Consider the following 25,683-nt stretch of genomic DNA (forward strand, 5'->3'; position numbering starts at 1 on the left):
AAAATAGTGTCATCTACCTCCATCGTCATTATCAATTGTATCAAATGCCTTTAAAGGTCTAATAGAAAGTCTGTAGATCATCCATTTGAGCAAGCAATGCAGTTTCCATTCCATACTCATGCATCTCCTTTTCTACCATCTTTCTCAAAAATACATATTGGAAACTGGACAGAAGTTGTCTAATATGAACATATTAAGATTTGGGGGCTGTAGGGCTGGGAAGGAGCACACCACTAGTTCTTTCAAGACAGTCAGATCAAAACTTTCTCCAAAAGAAACCTGAACCACTTGAACCTAGCTAAACAATTTGGCTTAATCAAATTATATGGGGAATTACTTGGAGAACTACAGTATGAATTGGGTTTTCTTTTTAATTCAGTATCACATATTCGTCTGTTAGTTCAGATGAAATGTCCTTAATCCAAACATTTATTTAGCTGAGTAAACTGATCTAATGAGGCAATTAGCTAAAAATGTCATTTGAAGTTGGTTTATGCAATAAATCTGCAGGGTTTACAGTTTGTTAAGACACCTGATGGGAAAGTACAAGAACTGGAACTAAGAAAAGAGACAGTAAATTTTAGATGGGGAAACGGTAATGAAAGTTAAGAGAACATCTCATCCCAATCACCAACTGGTGAAAAAGTAGAGAAGCCAAGTCACCAATGAAATTATATTCTGCTTGGAAAAGTACTAATAATTACTGATCAGAAGAAATCCAGTGTGGAATAATCCTTTGTAGTTTGTATTTGTAGTCTATAGATGGATGGATTGTTCAGTGACTTTTGCTTTCTCTTGCAGGTATTTTAGCCTGGATTACTGTGAATTTTTTGACAGGTATTTACTATGACGTATTTCTGTTTTAATAGGTAGATAGATAGATAAGATTCTAATGGATAGAATCAACAAAAGCCTTCCCAGAACAGGTTTGTTGTCATGGTTGTTTTGCTGTATATGGGTACAATTTGAATTTCTGCAATGTTATCTGCAGGGCAATTGTATGGCCAAGAGCAGCAAACAGTTGGAACTCTAGACCTGGGAGGAGCTTCAACTCAGATAACGTTCCTGCCACAGCTGGAGGTGAGGAGATAAAATAGCCAGATCTATTGCAAGCTCCATAGTTTGGATAATCTTTTATGTCTCTTGACAAATTCAGCCTTGATATCTTCCTTAACTAAACAAATACCTTTCTAGTGCAATGCTTAACCCAAATACACTTTTGGATCATATTCAAAATTCGTAGACAGGAAACTACATTGGTTGGCTCATGAACTTAAACATGGTATGTAAACAATGGTTGGATTAACACAATACCAAAATACACGTAGTTCTTCTCAATTTACAACCAGTCTTTTTGTGATTGTTCAAAGATACAACCTCCCTGAAAAGGGGAATTTACCACTCAAATATGATGTTTCAACAGTCGGGGGGAGGGGGGAGACTGTCTTCACATGGGTATTTGGGGGGTGGGGGTGGCAACAGGGCCACGTTTATTCATTCATTCATTCATTCATTCATTTATTTATTGGATTTGTATGCCGCCCCTCTTCGTAGACTCGGGGCGGCTAACAACAATAATAAAAAACAACATGTAAATCCAATACTAACACAAGTAAAAAACCCTTATTGTAAAACTAATCATACATACAAACAAACATACCATGCATAAATTGTAAAGGCCTAGGGGGAAAGAGTATCTCAGTTCCCCCATGCCCGACGGCAGAGGTGGGTTTTAAGGAGCTTAGGAAAGGCGAGGAGGGTTTATAGTTGTTTGCGTCCTGCAGTCATATAACTGCATTTTATTTTGATTTTGTGGGAAAATGGTAGGTAGTTCTAGTTTTGGCAAAACTGCAGAGCTAACCATTGGTTCACTTAATGACCATTGTATTTGTTTTACGACCATGTTTACTTAACCACTGCAATAAGCACAAAATTGAGTTTTATGATTCTTACAACTCATGGCCCTAATGTGCAGGCTTCATTACGGTCATAACTCGAAGACTACCTTGAAATAACATGGTTGTTTTGTGTCATATAGTTACTGTTATTCAGTTTGCCTGTTTCCATGAATCCTTAAATGAATGCCCAACCTCTACATAACTAGCCTTTCTGCATGTTTAAATGCTTATTTACTCTTTTGTGTGAATTTATATACAAATTCCAAATAAGAAAACAGTAGCTGTTTTATTGTAGGAATAAGGATACATTTGAGTAGAGCAGTAAGATATTTTTTTTAAAAACTGGAAAGTTGTTAGAGGCCCCAAAAGGCAATTGGGAATTAGCCAGATTTGGCAGTGAACAAATGCTTTTACCTTTCTTACCTCTCTGGTTGTGAGTGTAAGGTTCTATCTATTGTCAACAATGATGGGGCCCTTTAAGCACTGTCTTAGAATTTGAAATGAAAATAATTCACTGTTCCAATGCAAAGTTGTAAAAAAAAAACCCACCTCTGAATGCTGTCAGCTAGCATTTTCAACTTTAAAAAACAGTGTTTAGAAATGAAATCTAGTTAGAACTTTAAGAGAAGGAAAAAAATCTGCTGGCTCTACAAAACTTCTGCAGACCTTGCAGGAGACTGCAAGGAATTTGCTGAAAACATCAGCTATTAACTAGTGACTGTCTACAAAACAGCATAGCTTATATGAATATGATCTACACACGAGTATTGCCAGACTCTCTGTCCCCATCTGGAACAGCCTTTTCGACAGTAGTTCCAGAGAATTATATGATTCCACACAAGGTCATAGAAATATAGAAGATTGACGGCAGAAAAAGACCTCATGGTCCATCTAGTCTGCCCTTATACTATTTCCTGTATTTTATCTTAGGATGGATATATGTTTATCCCAGGAATGTTTAAATTCAGTTACTGTGGATTTTACCAATCAGGTCTGCTGAAAGTTTGTTCCAAGCATCTACCACTCTTTCAGTAAAATAATATTTTCTCACGTTGCTTCTGATCTTTCCCCCAACCTTCAGATTGTACCTCCTTGTTCTTGTGTTCACTTTCATATTAAAAACACTTCCCTCGTGAACCTTATTTAACCCTTTAACATTTAAATGTTTCAATCATGTCCCCCCTTTCCCTTCTGTCCTCCAGACTATACAGATTGAGTTCATTAAGTCTTTCCTGATAAGTTTGATGCTTAAGACCTTCCATCATTTTATAGTTGCTATGGTGGAAAGGCGGATTCTTTGTTGATTGAGAGTTAGCCTCTCCCCAATCATATATAACAGTCACATCAGATTTGATAGAAGGGATCTTGCAGGTCCCATCAGCCACAAATATCATCTGGCAGGACCAAGGAGGAAAGATCAGATTGGCCCCAACCCTGCTGGCTTTTTTAAAAATCCAGAAAACTTGGTTCTGTCAGGAGGCATGGCAACTGGGAGTGATAGAAGTGATGCTGTCATTGTATTGAATGTTATTGGTAGATGTGATTATCTCAGCTGTGAATTTGATAATTTTTATGGTGGTTTGAATATGTTTTGTATTAGTAAAAATAATACAAACACCACCATGATCAACATTTTTTGAATTCAAATGTTGTTTTATATGATTTTAATTGCTTGTAAGCCCAGAGACACCCACTCATACGTGTAGACATTTAAACACAAGTATAAACAGCCAAACATACACGAGAGAGACTGAGAGAGAGAGAGACTGAGAGAGAGTGTGTTACTATATAAATTGGAATAATAGGAAGTCAGGGAGATAAGAAAGAAAACAAATAAAGAAAGAAAGTTATGTTTTACACAACTTCAATTTGGAAATTTGTAGATCAATAAAAATATTTTTGCCTAGAAATTTAAAAAAGACACAGATTAAAACTTGGCTTATTACTTATGATAGAAAAATGGATAAAATAATATACTGGTATTACTTAAAGCATTCCTTGGTAGATACTTTCTGATAAGCATATGAAATTCAGAATCTACAAATGCGCAATCTGTATTTGTTGTGTAGTAGTTGATGTGAGGGAATTATACAAACTATGTAAAAGCACAATTTTTGCAATACTAAATAATTTATTGAAATCAATTTTATTGATGATGTAAGATCGTTCATCTAGTAATGCTTGGGCAGTACATATTAAAAAATGGTGTGAAATAACAATTTCTGAATGAATACTTCTCATCCTCATAATTTTTAGGAAACTTTAACAGAAACACCAGTGGACTTTCTTACCTCTTTTCAAATGTTCAACAGCACTTATAAGCTATACACACACAGGTAAGTGAGAAAATAAACACAAATGACTAATTGTAAGGCATGATTGCTTTGTGTGTTTAATAATTCTCCTAAATCACTTATACAACTAAGTCCAAATCTTTATTATCAGAATAATTTGATTTTAGGTAAATTATCTTCTTTTGCAAATTATACATAATAATTTGTGCTTTGTTTAAAAGAGCCATATGCTTTTATTTTTGCACTGAGGATAGAGTAGAATAGAATTTTATTGGCCAAGTGTGATTGGATAAACAAGAAATTCATCTTGGTAGACATGCTCTCAGTGTACATAAAAGAAAAGAAAAAAGAAAAGCAAGAAGAAAGTTATTTGGCATAAAATAATTTATAACCAAATTTGTAAAATGTTGATACATTGCCTTGGTTATTAATTCAGTGTTCCTCATTCTCCCTTATAGCTACTTGGGACTTGGGCTGAAAGCTGCTCGGTTGGCAACATTAGGAGCTTTGAATTTAGAAGGTACATTCAGACAAAATAATTATTCTGTGTGCATATTAAGAGTATCTTGTGGCAGCCCAGCAATTCATATACTTTTGGCTGCTGGTTGATGCTTGCTCTATTTTTACTGGAAATGAATTGCTAAGAATATTGAAACTACATATCCCCAATATAATACTTTTGTACGAGGAGGAAAGTAGAGGTGGTTTGGAATAGATTCTGCACGGAACTCCCACAACTCCAGAGTTGTAGCTAACTGTTCCCTTATCTACAATTCATACTACTAGCATTTGACACCAACTCAGAGGTTTTCAGTGCTTAATGGACTTGCTCTTTTATTTTTTAATGGGAAAAAAATGAACATTTTGCCTCCAAAATGCAGATGCAAACAACAAAAAACTCTCCTGGTCCATCTTTTATTCAGTGAGCCCATTAATATGTATCCTATACCTAATGTACATTTCAAATTTTAAAACATGTTTTAAAAGTTGGTTGCCAAAATGTTAAACTATATTCTCTGCATTCATTTCGGCACTGCAGCCTACATTTTCCTGCAAGTGTCTTGGCAGAATGTTCTGGATTTTTTTCTATACCATGTCCATTTAGATTGACCCAGATTCAAGAGAGATACAAAAGCAATGAACCCCGGACAAGTGATTTCTTTAAACCTTTCTGTAAGTGTTGGATGTTTTATTCTGTAAATTTAAAAACCCCCTCAAAATTATATGTGCTTTCTAGATTCTGGTCTACTGCTATTTCTGTATTACTATGACCATTACAATTACTATAAAAATTATTATTTAATGTACTATATTACTATTACCTATTTACTCTTTTAAAAATATCTATATGTTATATTCCACATCATTGTTAGTGTGTATCAATATTTCTTTCTTAAATTTGTTCTGCCTTATTCTTGCTGAGATTTCTTTTTCTGTTAATGGACAGCATTAGAACTTATGTACCTTTTTTACATTGTACTTTGTTTTACTCGGCCTCTATATTTCTTGCCTTCTGTTTTGGACCATCCTCTCCTTCAGATGGAAAGAAAAACTCCTCTTTTAGCTGCTGTATTCAGTTTGCTGGTGGATGCAGAGCTCTAAAACACGTGTCTCCTCCCATAGCTGTGTCAGGGTTTTTACTTTATTGGCTGTTGCTGGCGAGAAGCTTAAATGGGAAAGAAAGATATTGCACCCAAACTAACCCCCTCTAACAGTCCAAAAACCACCAGTCTAGTAAATAAAAGCATTTTCTGTAGGAAAATGAGTAAAGTTCTTCACTTTCACTTTTCCCCCCAGGTTCATATTTTTGCAATTAAAATCAAATTGAATGAATGTGAGCATGTGTGTATGTTTATGTTTATAAATACATTATCCTCTTCCATATTCTCTCTTGAAGCACTTGGACAGACTTTCAGAAGTTCTTGCCTGCCAAAACAGCTGGAAGCAGAATGGCATTTTGGTGGAGTAAAATACCAGTATGGTGGCAACACAGAAGGTAATTTAAAAAGATAATGCTTTCTACAATACTACAATACAATACTCAGATTGGGAAAAAGGAATCCTCAATCTGAGTATTGTATTGGCAGTTCTGTGTTAGCAAAAACTTCAGAAGAAAAGGATTTAGGGGTAGTGATTTCTGACAGTCTCAAAATGGGTGAACAGTGCAGTCAGGCAGTAGGGAAAGCAAGTAGAATGCTTGGTTGCATAGCTAGAGGTATAATAAGCAGGAAGAGGGAGATTATGATCCCGCTATATAGAGTGCTAGTGAGACCACATTTGGAATACTGTGTTCAGTTCTGGAGACCTAACCTACAAAAAGATATTGACAAAATTGAACGGGTCCAAAGATGGGCTACAAAAATGGTGGAAGGTCTTAAGCATAAAACGTATCAGGAAAGACTTCATGAACTCAATCTGTATAGTCTGGAGGACAGAAGGAAAAGGGGGAACATGATCGAAACATTTAAATATGTCAAAGGGTTAAATAAGGTCCAGGAGGGAAGTGTTTTTAATAGGAAAGTGAACACAAGAACAAGGGGACACAATCTGAAGTTAGTTGGGGGAAAGATCAAAAGCAACATGAGAAAATATTATTTTACTGAAAGAGTAGTAGATCCTTGGAACAAACTTTGAGCAGACGTGGTAGATAAATCCACAGTAACTGAATTTAAACATGCTTGGGATAAACATATATCCATCCTAAGTTAAAATAGTATAAGGGCAGACTAGATGGACCACGAGGTCTTTTTCTGTCGTCAAATGTCTATGTTTCTAGGAATTTTTTTTAATGGAAGTAAATTGTGGGTACATTAATATAAGAAAACAAAAATAGGAATGAGGCTATACAAAGACTGTAAGGAAAGAAGTGGAGTTTTTGATTCATGTGATGTTTATATTAATGTCTTCATTCTGATAGGTGAAACTGGCTTTGAACCGTGTTATTCTGAAGTACTGAAAGTTGTACAAGGAAAACTGCATCAACCAGATGAGATTCAGAAAAGTTCTTTTTATGCCTTTTCCTATTATTATGATCGGGCGGTGGACACTGATCTTATAGGTGAGTGGGAAACGTTTGAAAAGTTTGGAAGTTAACTCTATAACCTACAGAAGCAATTTATTTTTTTTAGCTTAATCTTAAAATAAACCTCAGTGGGGATTACTCCAGTGTTACTGTGAGTTAGATGGTCATATGAATGTTATTAATAAATACTAAAATCATGCAAATAATAACTAACACATGAATCTTATAAATAAGTAAGGCAATGGCAGATCAAATACCAGCTAGAAGCAATTAACTAATTAACCAGTATAAAATAGATAAATCATTTAAATTTTCCTAAAGGACAACAAAAGGTATGTTTTGAAAAATAAGAACCCTTTAGAAACAGCCATTACATTCGCTAATCTCATAGGTGTCAAAAGACCAGACCAACAAAAAACAGCAGTTAAAAAGAACAATTTAATACTAATTTTAAAACCCCAAATAAAATCATACATATCTCTCAATATCACTGATGGCTGGATCTAAAGGGTACCTCATTCGATCAATGGCCCCAGGCCTGCCAGGAAAGCCAGTTCTTTACAATTTTCCGGAAGGTGAGTAGTGTCGCAGCTATGATTTTTACAATATCTTTTTCTCAGTCCGATGATAATTTTGACTGTTTGTCATTTCAGATTATGAGAAAGGTGGTGTTTTATATGTGAGAGACTTTGAAAGAAAAGCCAAACAAGGTAAAATGAGTGACTTTATCTAGATTCCTTCTAGTTAGTTTACTACCAATTTGAAATAGCTCTATTTTTTGTTTTAATTTTATTTTGGTTTTTTAATTTGGCTATTTTACATTTACAGATTTTTAATCACTTAACTGTCATGTTTAGTATGCTTAAACTTGAAACATCAATATAATTATTTGTAAGAGATAAGACAGGTTAATGGTCTCACTGAATAAAAGAAATCCTTGGAAAAAAATCAATTGATAGGTATCATATTAGGAGGGCACATTTCATCTTGGTATGCATTGTATATAACATGTTTACAAACTTACATTAAGTGAGGAGTAAATGATCTACTGTATATAGTTTAAATAGACAGTAATATGTCATCAAGTAAGACTAAGGAAATAGCCTATGTTTACATAACTAGCCACATTCATTGGTACATTTGAATCCTTCCTGAGATACCCCAGCCAAGCATTTTAAATCTATTCCTCCACATGGTTAGAAGATATAGGAAAAATACAAGAACATAAGAAGAGCCATGCTGAATCAGGCCAAAGCCCATCGAGTGCAGGATTCTGTGTCACACAGTGGCCCACCAATTGTCCATGGGGATCTTGAGCAGAAAGAGAAGGCAAGACCCTCCCTTTCCCCTGACCCCCAACAAGTGGTACTCAAGAGAATCCTGCCTGCCTCAACCAACATAGAGGCAGCACTTGGACATCCGTTTCAATAACCACCGATACACTTGGCATCCATGAATCTGTCTAATCCTGCCTTGAAGCTTATCAAGGCTGACAGCTTGCACAACCTCTTCTGGAAGTGAATTCCATAAACCAACGACCCTCTGGGTGAAGAAATATTTCCCTTGATTTGTTCTCACTTTCTTACCTATGAGCTTTAGGGAGTGCCCCCTTGTCCTAATATTGTGTGATAGAGAAAATAATTTTTCTCTATCCACCTTTTCTACCCCATGCAAGATTTTATACACTTCGATCAAGTCACCCCTTAAACACTGTCTTTCAAGGCTGATGTGACCAAGGAGTTGTAACCTGGTATCATAAGGGAGGTGCTCCTTTTCCTTTATCATTTTTGTTGCCATTTTTTGCACCTTTTCCAGTTCCATTATACCCTTCTTGAGGTGCAGTGTCCAGAACTGTACACAGAACTCCAAATGTGGTCTCACACAAGCAGCCAAACCACAGCTCATTCCAGATTCTTTAGCCATGATTAGCAGTAAACTAGTATTGAGTTTCTGCAATACTAATGCAGGGATGGTGAACCTTTTTTGGTTCACATGCCAAGAATATGTCTATGCACGCTAGCGCGTGTGCACGTGCCTACACCCATTCCCTCCACACACACGTGCATCTCACACACTGCACCCTGCACATGCACACAAACACACCCACACCCACACACAGGCCTCACTGAAGCCTGGGACAGTGAAAAAACGGTGCAGCGAGCAAAGTGGAGGCTTGGAAAAACTGACTTCTGGTTTGCCCGTTGTGCGGTTTTCCACACTCCAGTGCTTCAGGAAAGCTTACCCGAAGCCTCCAGAGAGTGAAACGACTTTCCTTAAGGCAGTGATGGCAAACCTATGGCACGGGTGGCACGTGGAGCCAAATCTGATGGCACGTGAGATGTTGCCTAGCTCAGCTCCAATGTGTGTACCGGCCAGCTGATTTTGGCTTGCACAGAGGTTCTGGGAGAGTGTTTTTGGCTTCCAGGCAGATGGGAGAGAGCGTTTTTACCCTTCCCCGCCTCCATGGAAGCCTTTGGGGCCTGGGGAAGGTGAAACGTGAGCCTACTGGGCCTACCAGAAGTTGGGAAACAGGCCATTTCCGGCCTCCAGTGGGCCTCTGAGGGGTGGGAGAAACATTGAATTATGGGTGTGGGCACTCACGCATGTGCGATAGTGCACAACTATGTTCTTTCGGCACCCAAGGGAAAAAAAGGTTTGCCATCACTGCCCTAAGGCCTGCATGGTGGAGCTGACATAGGGCAACGCCTTGTGTGCCTTTCAATATGGCTCCGCGTGCCACTGTACTAATGGTTATGTATGTATTTTTCAGCAGCTATTCTAATTATATTGAATATTCTCATTGTTTCCATTTAGTTTGTGATAATCTGGATCACTATAGCACTGCCAGCCCCTTTTTATGTATGGATCTCAGTTACATTACAGCTTTATTAAAAGAAGGCTTTGGATTTGAAGGCAGCACAGTTTTACAGGCAAGTAAAAATTGAACGATCCAACCTAGCATTTCATCCCATGAAGTTATGGGGAATTTATTTATTTTAGTAACATTGATTGCAATATGTTTGTTGGACTATTGGTCAAAATAAACAGATATTATGGTTTTTGTATCACTTTCACTCTGTTAGAATATAAACTTTATCCTTAAAAGTCAAGACAGCTTTATTTTATAAAGATCATAATAGTGATCAGTCATCAGTCACCTTGATAATTCCATTCAAATGTATTTGAAAGTCATAGCAAAGTAAAACTGTTGCTGAGTCATACTCAATTTTTAAAACTTTCCCATAATTATTAAGCAGATCACTGAAACTATTAAGTGAATCATGCAGTCATTAAGTGAATCCACTTTTCTTCATTGACTTTCCTTGTCAGACATTGGCTGGTAATCGGGTGACCCCAGGATGCTGCAACCACCATACATGCCAATTACCGAGGCTCCAAATTTGGACCACGATTGTGGGGATACTGCAGTAGTGCAAGGATCAGTCACTTTTTTCAGAATAGTGCATCAGTCACTTTTTTCAGAGTTGTTGTAACTTTGAATGGTTGCTGAACAAATGGTTATAAGTTGAGAACTAACTACATTGCAACAGCGAGACAAAGAGAGGACACAGTGGAAATTATATTTTACATAAACCCATCCATGTGACCTTAGTATGTATCCCTTCCTACTAGGTCAGCAGCTAGCCACACTATTTCTGAGATATGATCAGTGGATAGAAACCATTTGATTTATTTGGCTTCAGGTTCTTGGTCAGATCTTCTTTCTGCTTGCCAGTCAGGGCCACTTCAGCTTCAATTTTTCCTGCAAGGGCCCTAAGTAGTTCATATGGGAACCTATGTATCCCATAGGTTTGATAGTGGATGTAGTTTACATACGTACAGGGTGATAATGGCACCAGGCTTTGAGCCTTTTAGAACCGGGCCTTGGAAGTGGTGGGTGAATACGCATGCACGTGACCACTGGGTGACCGTGTGTATGAGTGCTCCATTCTCATCAGGTGTGCGAATGGATGATGTATGTGCTTGCCCCCACTCGCGTGAAAGCATCCTCTCCACCCCCACCCCACCCCGCCAGTCTGCAATGTCGGAAAAGTTGAGCAACTCTCATCTTGAAAATTATTGGTATAGTGGCTGCTTTTTAATTATGACAACTGTCTCTGTCAGATCCATGTAGATTCTTATTTTAAAAAATGTATTCAATCTAAAAAATGCCTGTACAATCAAGTAAATCTGAGCTCTCATTTTTCCTTTTCAGCTGGCAAAGAAAGTCAACAACATAGAGACAAGCTGGGCTTTGGGGGCTACCTTTCACCTTCTGCAGTCTCTAGGACTCTCCTACTAGGAAAACAGAAGATTTGCATTTATTGCAAGAGCCATTCAGATCAGCACACACTAAAATTACAGACCAAAGTAGAAGAAAAGTTTTACTTTTAAGAACTTCTACAGTGGTAAGACCTAACTACCTGACTGATGCCAAAGAACTTTGAAACAGATTAGGCATCGTTTCTATCAAGTCATGAATGCATATTTGGTACCAGCACATCCAAAGTTGGACTTGTTCCATGAGCTCTTTTATACAATGAAATTCAGATCAAAGAAGCAACTTAGTCTGATTTAAAAAAAAACAACAGCAAAACCGAAGTGTATTATTTATCTTTCCTATAAGTTGTTTGAAACCAAATAGTTAGGCTTCTAGGGTTAGCTGGTTCTTAAACATGAACAAAGATGTTATTTTATTCAATTTTAGATATATTAGTTGGTGAGGAGTATTGGCAAAAAGATTTTAGGAATCCCACAAGGAATTGCTTCAGGTTTATTTTTCTAAATTTGAAAAGCAAAAACTGTTCTTTTTTATGATAGAAAATGAGATTTCCTTGGGTTAAATAGTTATAACTTCCTCCTCAGTCAACTCTTACGGAATAACTTAATGCAAGCCCTGGACAGCCTCTTTTTAAAGAATGGTATGAAAATAAAACCCTTTTTTTTACTACCACATCCCCCCAAAATATATATTGACTTGGAGACAAGGAGCAGTTAGATTCCAGCAGTTACATTCTGGCTACTAGACTGGTACGTTACTTGTTGCAAAGCTCTTAACTGGATCAGATGATCTCTTCAAATGATAAAACAGTTTCCTGAACTATGTACTAAGTGAGCCATCTTAATATTTTGCACATATTTCTATATACTCTACATTTTTTTCCTTAAAAACCCTTCAGCGTAAATATTAAAATGTGGTAATAAGATATACCTACATTTTTAGCTAAGTGCTCTTACTCAATATCAGAAGTGTCAATTCTGTGTACATTTACTCTGAAATGATGCTTATTTAAATAAACCTGGAGTACTAATCAGGAACTTGTCTCGGTGAATGAGGCATGATGATAAGGGTTTTTTTCCTTTTTATTAGTTTGGTATTAGTGCCTATGCTTTTCTTAATGTATTGAACTTGTTTACAAATGTAATATCTGCAAAGAATCTGCAGTGGCCTTGTTGAAAAAGATACAGCTGTATAATTCATGGAGGAAGAGTTAATGAAACAAAAACCTAACAGGACTAAATTAATTACTTTTTTAAGTGAAGGCAGATATTAGGTATATAAGTATTATTAGTATTAGGGCAGTTGCTTAACCAGTAATTTATATCTAAGTAGATAAAATTAAGCTAAACTGTAAAGGGATTAAGTTCCTAATACATGCCTATATATGTAGCACTGTATGTAACTGTAAAATAAATTTTAGATTTTTTTTTTCAGAAATAGATTTTATTCTGAAATTATTTGTTCAGAGGACAATATGAATATCACTGTTCATTTAGTCATATTCGTATTACTTGGTGCTGTAATACATGGGTATTCTCAAACCTAGCTGTTTGTTACACAAAATGCTAGGATATATTTGAATGTTTGTTTTAATAATAAAACTATTTCAGCAATGTTCTTTGGCAATCTGTAACTGTTATTCACTCAGCTACTCTACCTCAAGCAACAAACTACCTCATCTATGTTGTTCACTTCCAGACAATAAGAGGACAAGCTGATGAGCTGAGAAGCGGGTTGTACTTTGTTCAACACTTGAACCTTTAATTGTTCTTTACTATGATCATAAACTTTTCCCACCAACAGTCCTTTGCCAGGACAATTTTTATAGTTTAAAAAATTGAGTGCTATTGAATAGTTTTTGGAATTCTAAGAGAAAGCCAAATAATCTATTCACTGGAAAAAACAGCAACTTCAGGGTAAATAAGTTAGTCTAATAACTTATACATCTCCTTAATTCTCTATACTATATAAATAGATATCCAGCTATCATGAGGGCGCATATACCTCTGGATTCACAAGGTTGTCACTTATTGGCAAACGCCATGATCTGCTCCTAAAGGATGAGGGAAAAACAGACATCTTAATATTCTATTACTTCTACCATTATTCATACCAAAATCCTTGTTACTTTCCTATGCTTTAAAGGTTTATTACAACTAGGTTAGGTGATAACCTATTTTTTCTCATTTCCTGCTAAGTCTTTCTTCCCAGGGATACCAATGAATGAAAATAAAATACAACATAAGTAGTAGAGTTGTAGATCTGTTGAGGAATTATCCTGGATCCTGTGATTTATTTATTTTTAAGAGCCCTAATAAATCATATAGGTGGCAGAGTGCCAATCAAAGATCCTTTCCATAGATATCTACAGAAGACCCCTAGCGTACAGTTTCCTTATCAGTGGTTAAAAAGAACAGCACTGTGTGTTTTACACTGCATATAATAGTCTCTTAACCACTATCTTGATGTGTAGTTTAAGTGAGATCAATTACACGAGTCCCTGATAGACATTTTCTCACCTTAAGGCAACAGCAAATTGTTTTATTAGCAAAATTAATAATTAAACTAAATAATTGCAAAATGTATGGTCTAGAAAACGGGAAATAACTATATGAACCATAGATGATATGTGTTGTTACACATAAAATTATAGATAAATCAAAATTCCTCTCTCCATTTATGAAAACTTAATGGTATCTTAGGAACTGAAATTAAATACACCTGGAAAGTACCAGGTTGGAGAAGACTGATAGAAATTTAAGGCTTGCAAGTTCTGGGCTACAGTGACCAATTGACTGCAAGTCGATAGCAGAGTTATAGAAGATTCTGAACAACCCTCCAGCTGAGAGCTATTTATTCTGAATAGTCCATCATGGGAATTATATCAATACCATGTGGAAAGGAGATAAATGTTCAGGAGTGCTATTGTCTAGCCACAAAAATGCCCCTTTCCATTAGTCGCCTTCTTTAAATGAATTATCACATTCAGTTATTTACTTTTTAAAAAGAGAGCTTACTTTAACCGGAGGTACAGCGTTGGTTATTTGCAATCCCCACGTCCTCAGCAGCACGAAAGGCGCCATATTTGTACAGTAAAGCCTGCTTAACAAATCAGTTGCTGCCACAAGAGAAAGATTGTGCCTCTGTCGTTCTCCTTCATATTGTAGTAGATGACTTAAAGAACCTACAAAGTTTATTCTGAAATTAATTAATTAGTAAACTGATTATAACAAAATGACTCAATTTGATAAAATTTCAGGATATAGCAATGGTAAATGAAGGGGCCCTCTTTGAAGATTAACATTTTCTCACTTCATATGGTATTACATGGCCTACATCAGAGTTCCCCAACTTTCACGGCTTTGCGGGCAGGGCGAGGGAATATATTAAGTGTCCATGTGTGCAGCTCCATTTGCACAAGCAGCGGGTTCTGAATAGCTCATGCCCCCCCCCCCCCCCAAATTAAGTTAGAAGCATTTCGCTTTACAAAATGTCTGTATTCTTGCTTTTAATTAAAATAATCAATCAAAAAATAAATCCACATTATCTCCAAGAGAGATGGCCATTGGTTCACTGGATGTTTAAGACAAAGCCCATTGCTTTATTGTGCTATATACATACCTAGATCTTTTCCTTTGAATGCTGCAGCACTTAGATAATTTGTCAAGCATGAAATATCACCAAAACCCATATTTACACCTTGACCAGCTAAAGGATGTACTCTGTGAGCCGCATCACTGAAACGAGAGGATAATAATAGTTGACACAAAGAAAAATCTAGTTCACGGTAAAGACACACAATTCTTGTTCCCCATATTTTATATTCTGCATCATTACAGAACTCTCTTAAGCAATATCTTTAAACATTTACAGGATGGACACACACAAAAAGTTGATCATATAATAAGATTTTCCTAGCTCTCCCCCCTCCCCCCAGTAGTGAAAGCTATTTCCACAGATGATATATCAAAATGGAAAAATCAAGAGGAATGTGAAGAGAGAGAGAAAGGAAGGGAGAGCAGGGGAAAGAGAGAGAGAAGTTTATTTTCATCCATAAAATTACCCGATCAGGGCTACACGATCTTGGACATATTCTGTTGCGTGTCCCAATCCAAGAGGGAATACAGCTCGGCTCCTAGGATCGACTTTTGAAACACTTGGGGGCAGCTGTCGGGCTGCAGTTCCCGACGGCATCACGAGAGAAATAGCAGATCGAAACATGGATGCAGCAGTATCAATGAAGTCCGAGTGATTTGCGTTGCTCCACTGAATAACGACAAAGAGATTTATTTGGTAACTATAGGTCCGTAATGGACTCTGAAATTGACAGCTGATACTGAAAATTCAGTTTTAGAATAACACTTCTGCCCAGCACTTGAACTGAATAGCGGTCATAAGCAGGAAATACAGTAAATAAAACATGTTAGAAGGAAAATGTGTTCTTCTTTTAGCCCTGCGTCCAATGCTCTCAACATTCCTTGCATGCAAAACTCACAACAGTTCATAAGAAATTTTCAATAAGTCTAGAAACAGAACAACTTCAGTTCTTGTGTGGCATACAAGAAGCACAATGACAAAATAAAATTATATTTGTTGTTTTTTGAGTCATCAACAACAGTTGAATGGGATCTTGGAGGGCTTCTAGTCCAAACCCAAGCAGTAGACCCTATGCCATTTGAAACAAATGGTTGTGCAATCTCTTCTTAAAAACCTCTAGTGTCAGAGCACTCTGGATCCAAGCCATTCCACTGATTATCATATTTTTCGGAGTATAAGGCGCACCAGAGTATAAGATGGTCCTTATTTTCGGGGGGGGGGGAATCTGGGAGGGGGATCTGCCTACCAGATATTCATCTGGTTAGCATCCTTAGTCTGTCCAGCTTCAGTACATTATTTTATCCCCTGGTTAGGGCTTTAAAAAAATTTATTCAAAGAGAGTAACAATGAAAGAGCTTGCAAGCCAGTAAGAGCTGGGAACATCATTAGCACCTGGTTAAGGCTGGAAAGAAACATTCTGAGCCAGTAGAACAATGGGAAAAAAACCCTGCAAAGACTTAGGGCTTGGAAAATATTCTTCACAGAGAGTAACAATGAAAGAGCTTGCAAGGTAAGAGCTGGGAAGATCACGAGCACCTAGTTAGGGATGAAAAAAAGGCTTAGGTAAAAGCTACATTCAGAGTATAAGACACACCTACATTTTCAGCCTCTTTTAGGGGGGAAAAGTGTGTCTTATAATCCGAAAAATACAATAATTGTTCTAACTGTCAGAAAATTTCTCCTTATTTCTAGGTTGATTCCCTCTCCTTTGTAAAGTGTCCTGGCTTATGTTATTAAAATAAGTAGCTGTACATATATTTTAAATAAATAAGTATATAAGTGATTCTTTCAACAGCAACTTTGTGTTAATCCTCAAATGCCACAAGTGGGTGAAAGGCTGTAGGGGAGGTAATGCAAGCACTAATAAATTTATCCATACACAAGTATCCTCCTCCTGCCCGGTGCCCACAATCATGCCAATATTATGAGAAGGGGAATATGGAGGTGATACATACAGAAGCCCTATGTGAATGACCAGTAAGGGTGCTTTCAAGATAAATATAGGTAATAGCATCCATGAAGCTTTGAATTGTACAATCTAGCAACACAATTAATAAAAGTTACGTTTATAGAAGATCTAATCACTCTTTAGGCAGAGATCTGTTTTAGGTTAAATGTAGGGAAGCATAGAACCTGAGACTAAGGGAAAAAATAGATCCTTGTATCCAATTTACACTAACATAGCTTCTAGCTATAAAAATTATTGAAATATTATATTGCTACTCTTGAATACTTGTTTCTCCTGTTTCCCATCAGAGCACATCAATAATCTGCATTTCATAAAATGAAAATACTCACAAAAGCAGAGTTGACTGAGTCCACAAAATTTTCTTCATCCATACTCTGAAGTTGAATTGCATGTTCATGTGATGTGGACCAAACCAAGGAGCTGGCTGTATCAGAGAGCTGAGTTGATAATAAGACACAAAAACAAGGCATCTCCTGAAATGCCTATCACTTCAAGAATCTCACCAAAATCTAACATCTTAATAAAATCATGAGAGGCAGTTAAAGGGGAAAAGTACATTCATAAGAATTTTTTTTTAATGCTTACTGTAATAACAAATCTGTCAATTATTAACCAATGGAAAACAAGCCCAAAGACAATGACTAAAAACTGGGTCAGTGAAAGTTGTTTACCGGGAGGAGAGCAATTGGTCCTGATGGAAGAAACCTCTGCCATGCCACATTGTTATCTGTTGCCTGCAGTGTGTGAAAGACAGTGAAGATTACTAACTTTCTGTGGTTGGTTCTTTATCTCCAAAGTTGTAGCTTGATATTCCAACATCTGACCTCAGACAAGTGAAGAGTAGCAACTACAGCTGACTGATCATATTGATAATTAATATTCTGAATACCAAATGCTTTCCGGATCAAAGAATTTTGGCCATCCGCCCCAATCTGTGAAGATAATAAGAATTTTAAATTAATACTTTTAATAGGCTTAATGAAAAAAATCCCCTTTTAAGAGCTATCAGTAGACAAAGAGAATATAACAGTACATAACAGTGATGGCGAACCTTTTTTCCCTTAGGTGCCGAAAGAGCGTGCACGTGCACTATTGCGCATGCGTGAGTGCCCACACCCATAATTCAATATCTGGGGAGGGTAAAAACAGCTTCCCCTGCCCCCCGGAGGCACTTTGGAGGCCGGAAACTGCCTGTTTCCCAACTTCCCCACTAGGCTCGTGATTCGCCTTCCCCAGGCTCCAAAGGCTTCCCTGGAGCCAGGGAAGGGTAAAAATGCTCTCCCCCATCCCTCCGGAGGCTCCCTGGAAGCCAAAAACGCCCTCCCCGAGCTTCTGTGTGAGCCAAAAGTCAGCTGGCCAGCACACACATGCACCTTAGAGCTGAGCTAGGGAAACAACTCGCGTGCCAGCAGATATGGCTCTGCGTTCGCCATCAAGGCGAACTGCCTGGTAGCAAAAGAGGCGTCCTTTCCCTCCCCTCCCGCACCCCCTCCCTCCGCATCTTTGTATACATCTTTCTCCAGTATCTCCTCTAAGGACTCAAGCAAAACAGACCCAAAAGATAACATAGAATAGTAACAGAGAATGGAAAAATTCTCAGTACATCAATTCAGTGACTTCTAATATTCTAAGAGGTCTGTAAGGGGCGTGTATAAGCGCACCATTGTGCCTACCGCCCGTCCTACTGTCCTATTGTCTTTTATCATTACGTTTTATCATTACTTTTCTAATGTTATGTTTTTACAAATTATCATGCTATAATTGTTTGACAAATATATAAATAAATTTTAAAAAACATTGTTCACTAGAACAGCTCTTTCTCTCTTCTTTTGCATGTGCATCTTACATGTTACCTATTTACAAGGATATGTAAAATAGAGGCTGAAATTGGCACCATATATAATTACCATATTTTTCAGACTATAAGATGCACCTAGCTTTTGGGGAGGAAAACATCTGCCTCCCACAAATTTGCCACCTTGTAGCAAACAGCCTGGTCAGCTTCAGCACAGCCTGATTTAGCACAAGCAGCTGACTGGTGGCTAGATCTGCCTCGGGGAATCCCACCAATCAGTTGTTCCAAGATGCAGGGATCGGCACTACCCACCGGCACCAGCGCCACCCATCGTACTCCCACCTATCCCTGCCTCCACATGCCCCATTTTCGGCCTCCACACGTCCAGTTCTTGGCCTATTCCAGGCAGCGGCAGTAGGTGGAAGTGGCAATGGGTGGCACCAATGCCGATGGGCAACGGTCATCCCTACAGCCTGGAACAGCTGATCAGCGGTATTCCGGGAGGCAGATTCAACCACCAATCAGCTGCCTGTGCTAAATCAGGCTGTGCTGAAGCTGATCAACCAATGCTGTTTGCTGTTTACTGCAAGGAGGCAAATTGCTGGAAGGCAGAAGCCAGCAGGTGGGGACCAGAGGATGGGCAGGATTTCAGCAATATTCGCTCTATTAGATGGACAGACATTTCTACCCACTGGGGGAGGGAGTGCATCTTGTAACCCCAAAATATGGTATTTCAGAATAAATGCATTTAGAATCAATAATAATATTTTCAACTCACTTTTCAACCCCTTTCTTACTATTAATATTATACAACATGACATTAGAAGCAAATCCAGGATTAGAAAAGAGATGGTGCCTAATAAAATAGAAAATATCTTAGTTACCAGCAATTTAGTTTGAAATCTGCGTCCATCTGCTAAATCAATTTGGACCCAAGGACTTGAATCAGGTTGATGATGAAGGGGCCAGGTATATCCAACTGCTCTGCTCCTGTAGAGAATGTCCACTCGGTCTAATAGGGAAACAATGTATCAATGTCATTAAATGATAGAGAGGCAGCAAAGAAATAAAATTCTTAAGCCATTCAAGACTTAAGCCTTGCTAATTGAATTAATAGCTTAATATCTTAAGAAGGGAGACTTCCATACTCAAAAATAGAAAGCCTCAAGAAGCCTACTATTATAATCCAGATTATTTACTGGACATAGGTTTCATGGCTTTCTATGACTTTATCTACCCTGTTTTCTGAAAAAGGTTAAAGTAAATCAAATTTAAGACAAACAATAGCTACCTGAAACTGTATCCAATTGTTTGTACAGAGCTGACATGATGACATCATTCTCTACAATATAACCCATGTCTTCCAGGTTATCATTCTCAAACATGATCAGGGCCTCAGAGCAGGCATCCCACACCTACAAAAAGAGATTCTCTATTTAAATGCAGAAAAGAAATGCATCAATATTCCCTTTATCAAGATTTTTCATTTATAAAATTCAACTGCTGGAGTATCTAGCAAATGCATATTAAAGATATCAATGTTGAAAGCAGAAAGCATTTAAAAGTGAGAAACTTAAAGGCAATGCTTCACATACTATTCCCACAATACATTACCTAAAATGATTTGTTAAAAGACTGAGTGGGGCTATAGCTTATTTCCTGAAGGCCTAAATTACAGGGAATATTAAGTAATGAGAATACAAGATATTTCTTTCAAGAATATACAAGGGAAGGATTCACAAAGCAACTATATCATTCCTTTCTAAGTACAGAATTGTACCAAATGATGTATTTTACTAGCAGTCATTACTAATAGTGATAAATCCTCTTCATAAACTCCCCTTCACATTTTCCTCTACAATTCCCAAATCCATATCAAATTTGGTTGGTGAATATGCTAAGGGATAAGGAGGAACAGGAAAAATGTATTGGTTTAATTTAATTTAGTTTATTGTCATTGCATCTTAAATAAGAGGGTGAGAGAATATTTGTTCGCATAACATTGGATGTGGCCAACAGCATCCTCACAGCAAAGAATAATTATTTTACATGTTTATACAAACTCCTGAAAACTAGGGCTGTGTAATGATTTAATTCCCAAAAGGTGCTTTAGAGATTAAGCAATGAAAATGTAGCATCTGTCTGCAGTTATTTAAAATAATGACATCTTTGTGCAGGATGCTGTAACAACTGCCCAACTCCTGAGCTTTATAAAGCACTTCATATATCTTATGTCTAAAACACTGCTTTGCCCTGTTTAAACAGAATGTATAATTGATTTTTACATCATATGTATGATACATAAAATTTTCTCTAGAACATTATACAGAAAGAAAATTTTATATTGTACACTGTAGCTGCTAAGACCAAAGTAACTTAAGAATCTGCGCAACCTATTATTGTAGATAAAATGTTACCACAGACATATTTATTTTTTGCATTATCAAGCACCTGCATCCTTCTGAAAGGTTTGATTCTCATATTGCAGATATGTTCCCATGCACCAAAGCCTAAAAAAGAAAGAAAAATATCCTGCTATAGCAATGATTAACTCCAATATTCCATAAATATTTAATGAGGTAACTCATCAGAGCCAAAGAATAAATAAAACTCTTTTTTTGCAATGGTCTTTGTTCCACACTTCATGGATTTTTATAGCTTTTGATCCAATTGTTATTTCTTGAGAACACTGACAAAAGCTTTAAAGGATTTTGTTTTTGAAATATGCCCCCAAAACAAGCAATCATAAGAAGAAATGTGGAGAAATACTAGAAGGAAGTCAGCAAGGACATCAATATTTTGTGTTTCTAGTATCAACACTGAGAAATCATGGGGCGAAAAATATAATAGGCTGTCCATGATTCTTAGACCAATATATAAAGAGCTAATTATACAAGATCACATTTCAATGGACAGGAATATGTGAACAGAGTAGAATAACAGAGTTGGAAAAGACCTTACATATGAATAATTAACGTTTCTCTTAAATTAATATCCTGCATAGAATGCAAGACTCTGCAATTTCATACCAAGCATCAAACTCAATATAATAATAATAATTATTATTATTATTATTATTATTATTATTATTATTATTATTTATTAGATTTGTATGCTGCCCCTCTCCGAAGACTCGGGGCGGCTAACAACAGTAATAAAAAGGCAATAGAACAATAGAACAAATCTAATAATAAAAAAGATATATAAAACCCCAACAATTAAAAAACCAAACAGCACATATATACCAAACATAAAATAACAGCCTGGGGGAGATGTCTTAGTTTCCCCAAATGTGGGTCTTGAGTAAATTGCGAATACTGTATACCCATTCCTTGTCTGGCAACTGCCTCAGTTGGTTATCATTACAAATGCTATAGCAATAAAAATCATTTTCTAGCCATTGTATACAATTAACCAAACTCGATGGGCCAAACAGTACATGCTTATGAATATAATTACTTTAGAGAGAAAGTAATGCTGGTATAGCTATGAAAGATAACTTTATTTGAATAAGACAGCAACAACTAGTGATTTTTGCATAATCCCTCTCAATCAAGTGTTTAATTGCCATAGTTGGAACAGAACTTGGTTAGTAAACAAGGATGGCTGTGTATGGCTACCCACATTTACAGTTGGCATATAGGTAACTGGTGTACTTACTACTTAGAAATGTGGCAGATCCAGGTGTGATAGCACTGACTCTATTACTGTAATCTGCTGATAAATCCTTAATTTTTTTTTTGGGCCGAGCTTCTAGTAGTAGAATTTTCTTATCAGAGAGATGAATATCATGCCCTTAAAAGAAGCAATCCAATGTTTAACTTTTTTTTCAAGCAAAGTTTTATTTATTTATTTATTAGATTTGTATGCCGCCCCTTTCCAGAGACTTGGAGCGGCTCACAACAACAGAACAATACAAATCCAATAGTTAAAAACAATTGAAAACCATTAATATAAAAAACAATCATACATAAAGCGGAAACAGCCCAGGGGAATCAATTTCCCCATGCCTGATGACAGTTTGCGAAAGGCAAAGAGGGTGGGGGCAATCCTAATCTCTGGGGAGAGTTGGTTCCAGAGAGTCGAGGCCGCCACAGAGAAGGCTCTTCCCCTGGGTCCCGTCAGACGACATTGTTTCGTCAACAGGACCCAGAGAAGGCCCAATCTGTGGGACCTAACCGGTCGCTGGGATTCGTGGGGCAGAAGGCTGTCCCGGAGATATTCTGGTCCGATGCCAGAATCAAGGGTTTTTTTAAGATTATAAAATACAAGCCCTTATAAACAAGGGTACTATATACAAGGAAAAGACTTGTTTTGGATTTTTTTCTGTACACTCAGAATGCTTAGTACATTAATTCTAGTAAAGTATCTGGATGATTTGAGTACCAGAGTTATTCCCTTCATCTATATCATAGGAAAATCAGAAAGAAACTCAGGCTGCATGAGATAATTAAATATCTCTTGTCTATAACTATGTTTCAACCAAATATAGTTATACAGTAGTCCCTCGCTATACCGCGCTTCACCTACTGCGGCTTCACTTCATCGCGGGTTTCTGAGGAAGTCGATCGGCAGATTTAAACAGCCCGCCGAACTTGATCGGCAGGTTTTTTAAAAAAAATATATATCTAAAATTGTAAATACTGTATTTAAATACTGTATCTAAAATAAATACTGTGTGGGAAGGGTTTATAAACACATAAAACAATGAAAACTTACCAAACAATTATAATATAAATACTTAAATAAGTACTATCAGTCAATAAATTCCCCATCGCGGATTTCACCTATCGCGGCCAGGTCTGGAACGTAACACCAGCGATAGGTGAGGGACTACTGTATTCTCTCATTTTTTCTCCACCCAAGATAGCACTATCAAATACAACTCTATACAGATAGTCCTTGACTTACAACAGTTTATTTAGTGACCATTCATAGAAACATAGAAACATAGAAGACTGACGGCAGAAAAAGAGCTCATGGTCCATCTAGTCTGCACTTATACTATTTCCTGTATTTTATCTTAGGATGGATATATGTTTATCCCCGGCATGTTTAAATTCAGTTACTGTGGATTTACCAACCACGTCTGCTGGAAGTTTGTTCCAAGGATCTACTACTCTTTCAGTGAAATAATATTTCCTCACGTTGCTTTTGATCTTTCCCCCAACTAACTTCAGATTGTGTCCCCTTGTTCTTGTGTTCACTTTCCTATTAAAAACACTTCCCTCCTGAACCTTATTTAACCCTTTAACATATTTAAATGTTTCGATCATGTCCCCCCTTTTCCTTCTGTCCTCCAGACTATACAGATTGAGTTCATTAAGTCTTTCCTGATACGTTTTATGCTTAAGACCTTCCATCATTCTTGTAGCCCGTCTTTGGACCCGTTCAATTTTGTCAATATCTTTTTGTAGGTGAGGTCTCCAGAACCGAACACAGTATTCTAAATGTGGTCTCACCAGCGCTCTATATAAGGGGATCACAATCTCCCCCTGCTTGTTATACCTCTAGCTATGCAGCCAAACATCCTACTTGCTTTTCCTACTGCCCGACTACACTGCTCACCTATTTTGAGACTGTCAGAAATCACTATCCCTAAATCCTTCTCTTCTGAAGTTTTTGCTAACTCAGATTGAGGATTCCTTTTCCCCAAGTGCATTATTTTACATTTGGAAACATTAAACTGCAGTTTCCATTGCTTTGACCATTTATCTAGTAAAGCTAAATCATTTACCATATTACAGACCCCTCCAGGAATATCAACCCTATTGCACACATTCAAAGTTACAACAACAATAAAAGTGAATTATGACCGTTTTTCAAGCTTATGACGATTGTAGCATACCCATGGTCACATGATCAACAGATGTTAGCAACTGATTCTATTTAGGACAGTTACAATGTCCCAAGATCATTTGATCACCTTTTGCAACCTTCTGACAAGCAAAGTCAATGGGAAAGCCAGATTCACTTAACAACCATGCGCCTAACTTAACCAATGCAGTGCTTCACCAAACTTGGCAAGAAAGGTAATAAAATGGGGCAAAATTCACTTAATAAACATTCCACTTAACAACAGAAATGTTGGTCTCAATTGTGACTGTAAGTTGAGGACTATCTGTATTTGCCTCTATGGAAGTGGATACATATTGGGACGTTTTCCCCCTTTGCTAAACTGGGTCCAGGTGTGGCCAGTGTGTGATTTTTAATAATATTAATTCCTCATTGCTTATTTCTACCTCTGTGACAATCATTAACTGTTGCACCTCATGATTCCAGAGAAATGTATTTTTTTTAATGTACACTGAGAGCATATGCACCAAAGACAAATTCCTTGTGGGTCCAATCACACTTGGCCAATGAAGAGTTCTATTCTATTCTTAGGCCTACAACCAACCCGATTCTCTATACCAAATCCCCCCAAACTGGTTTTCTCGGCAAGTATTGGGCAAGAATTCCCAATCGCCATGACGGGGTGGCCAAATTAGGGAAAGCTGTGGAAACTTAAATAATTCTTGCAGACTTCTAGGTGCCTTTAAGGGAAGTTTATTGCCAAATCTCCTACCCAAAGCAGCAGCCATGGCGGCACCCACCATGCCACCGCCCGACACCACCACATCGTACACAGCATTGGAGCCGTTGCTTCTCACTGAGCCCTGCCGCGACAGAGAGCCGACAGGCCCCGCCAGGAGAAGGAGACTCTTCCTACGAGACAATCCGGCGCCTCGATTCACCAGTAATCCGACTACGGCGGCCATTGTTATTACGGAAATGACGAACGCGCCTCTCTTAACAACCGCTCGTTACCGGAAACGTCTCCGAG

The 25,683-nt window shown here is 37.5% G+C and overlaps 2 protein-coding genes across 3 annotated transcripts in view; one reads left to right on the forward strand and one right to left on the reverse strand.

Annotated features, from left to right (window-relative positions):
• ENTPD5 (ectonucleoside triphosphate diphosphohydrolase 5 (inactive)) overlaps window positions 1-13,113 on the forward strand; it is a 32,209-nt gene extending 19,096 nt beyond the window's left edge. The window contains exons 7-15 of the mRNA XM_070755119.1: window positions 802-837; window positions 992-1,080; window positions 4,155-4,234; window positions 4,651-4,712; window positions 6,090-6,188; window positions 7,110-7,250; window positions 7,868-7,924; window positions 10,029-10,144; window positions 11,431-13,113. Of these exons, the coding sequence (XP_070611220.1) occupies window positions 802-837; window positions 992-1,080; window positions 4,155-4,234; window positions 4,651-4,712; window positions 6,090-6,188; window positions 7,110-7,250; window positions 7,868-7,924; window positions 10,029-10,144; window positions 11,431-11,517 (767 nt within the window). The 3' untranslated portion in view covers window positions 11,518-13,113. The remainder of the gene's footprint in view (window positions 1-801; window positions 838-991; window positions 1,081-4,154; window positions 4,235-4,650; window positions 4,713-6,089; window positions 6,189-7,109; window positions 7,251-7,867; window positions 7,925-10,028; window positions 10,145-11,430) is intronic.
• On the reverse strand, window positions 12,918-25,663 carry COQ6 (coenzyme Q6, monooxygenase). 2 transcript variants are annotated; one of them, XM_070755052.1, is made up of 12 exons: window positions 25,426-25,663; window positions 22,518-22,652; window positions 21,309-21,367; window positions 20,149-20,272; window positions 19,742-19,869; window positions 17,887-17,994; window positions 17,734-17,796; window positions 17,392-17,499; window positions 15,560-15,762; window positions 15,118-15,233; window positions 14,514-14,680; window positions 12,918-13,549 (listed from the first exon to the last, which is right to left on the reverse strand). In XM_070755052.1, the coding sequence occupies exons 1-12, from the start codon at window positions 25,616-25,618 to the stop codon at window positions 13,520-13,522; spliced, it is 1,434 nt and encodes a 477-aa protein (XP_070611153.1). In that variant the 5' UTR covers window positions 25,619-25,663; the 3' UTR covers window positions 12,918-13,519. The 2 variants fall into 2 exon arrangements, with proteins under 2 accessions (XP_070611153.1, XP_070611163.1); XM_070755062.1 differs by having other exon boundaries at window positions 25,454-25,534.
• Between the last annotated feature and the right edge of the window lie 20 nt (window positions 25,664-25,683).

The sequence above is a fragment of the Erythrolamprus reginae genome, chromosome 1 (assembly GCF_031021105.1).
Source record: "Erythrolamprus reginae isolate rEryReg1 chromosome 1, rEryReg1.hap1, whole genome shotgun sequence".
Taxonomy (NCBI): Eukaryota; Metazoa; Chordata; class Lepidosauria; order Squamata; family Dipsadidae; genus Erythrolamprus; species Erythrolamprus reginae.

Excerpts from the sequence above, each read along its gene's own strand:
- COQ6 (XM_070755052.1), bottom strand. The coding sequence starts at position 25,618 with ATGGCCGCCGTAGTCGGATTACTGGTGAATCGAGGCGCCGGATTGTCT. Across the intron at positions 22,653-25,425 it reads CGCCATGGCTGCTGCTTTGG|GGCATGATATTCATCTCTCT; the intron begins GTAGGAGATTTG and ends GCTTCTTTTAAG. Across the intron at positions 21,368-22,517 it reads ATCTGCCACATTTCTAAGTA|GCTTTGGTGCATGGGAACAT; the intron begins GTAAGTACACCA and ends TTTCTTTTTTAG.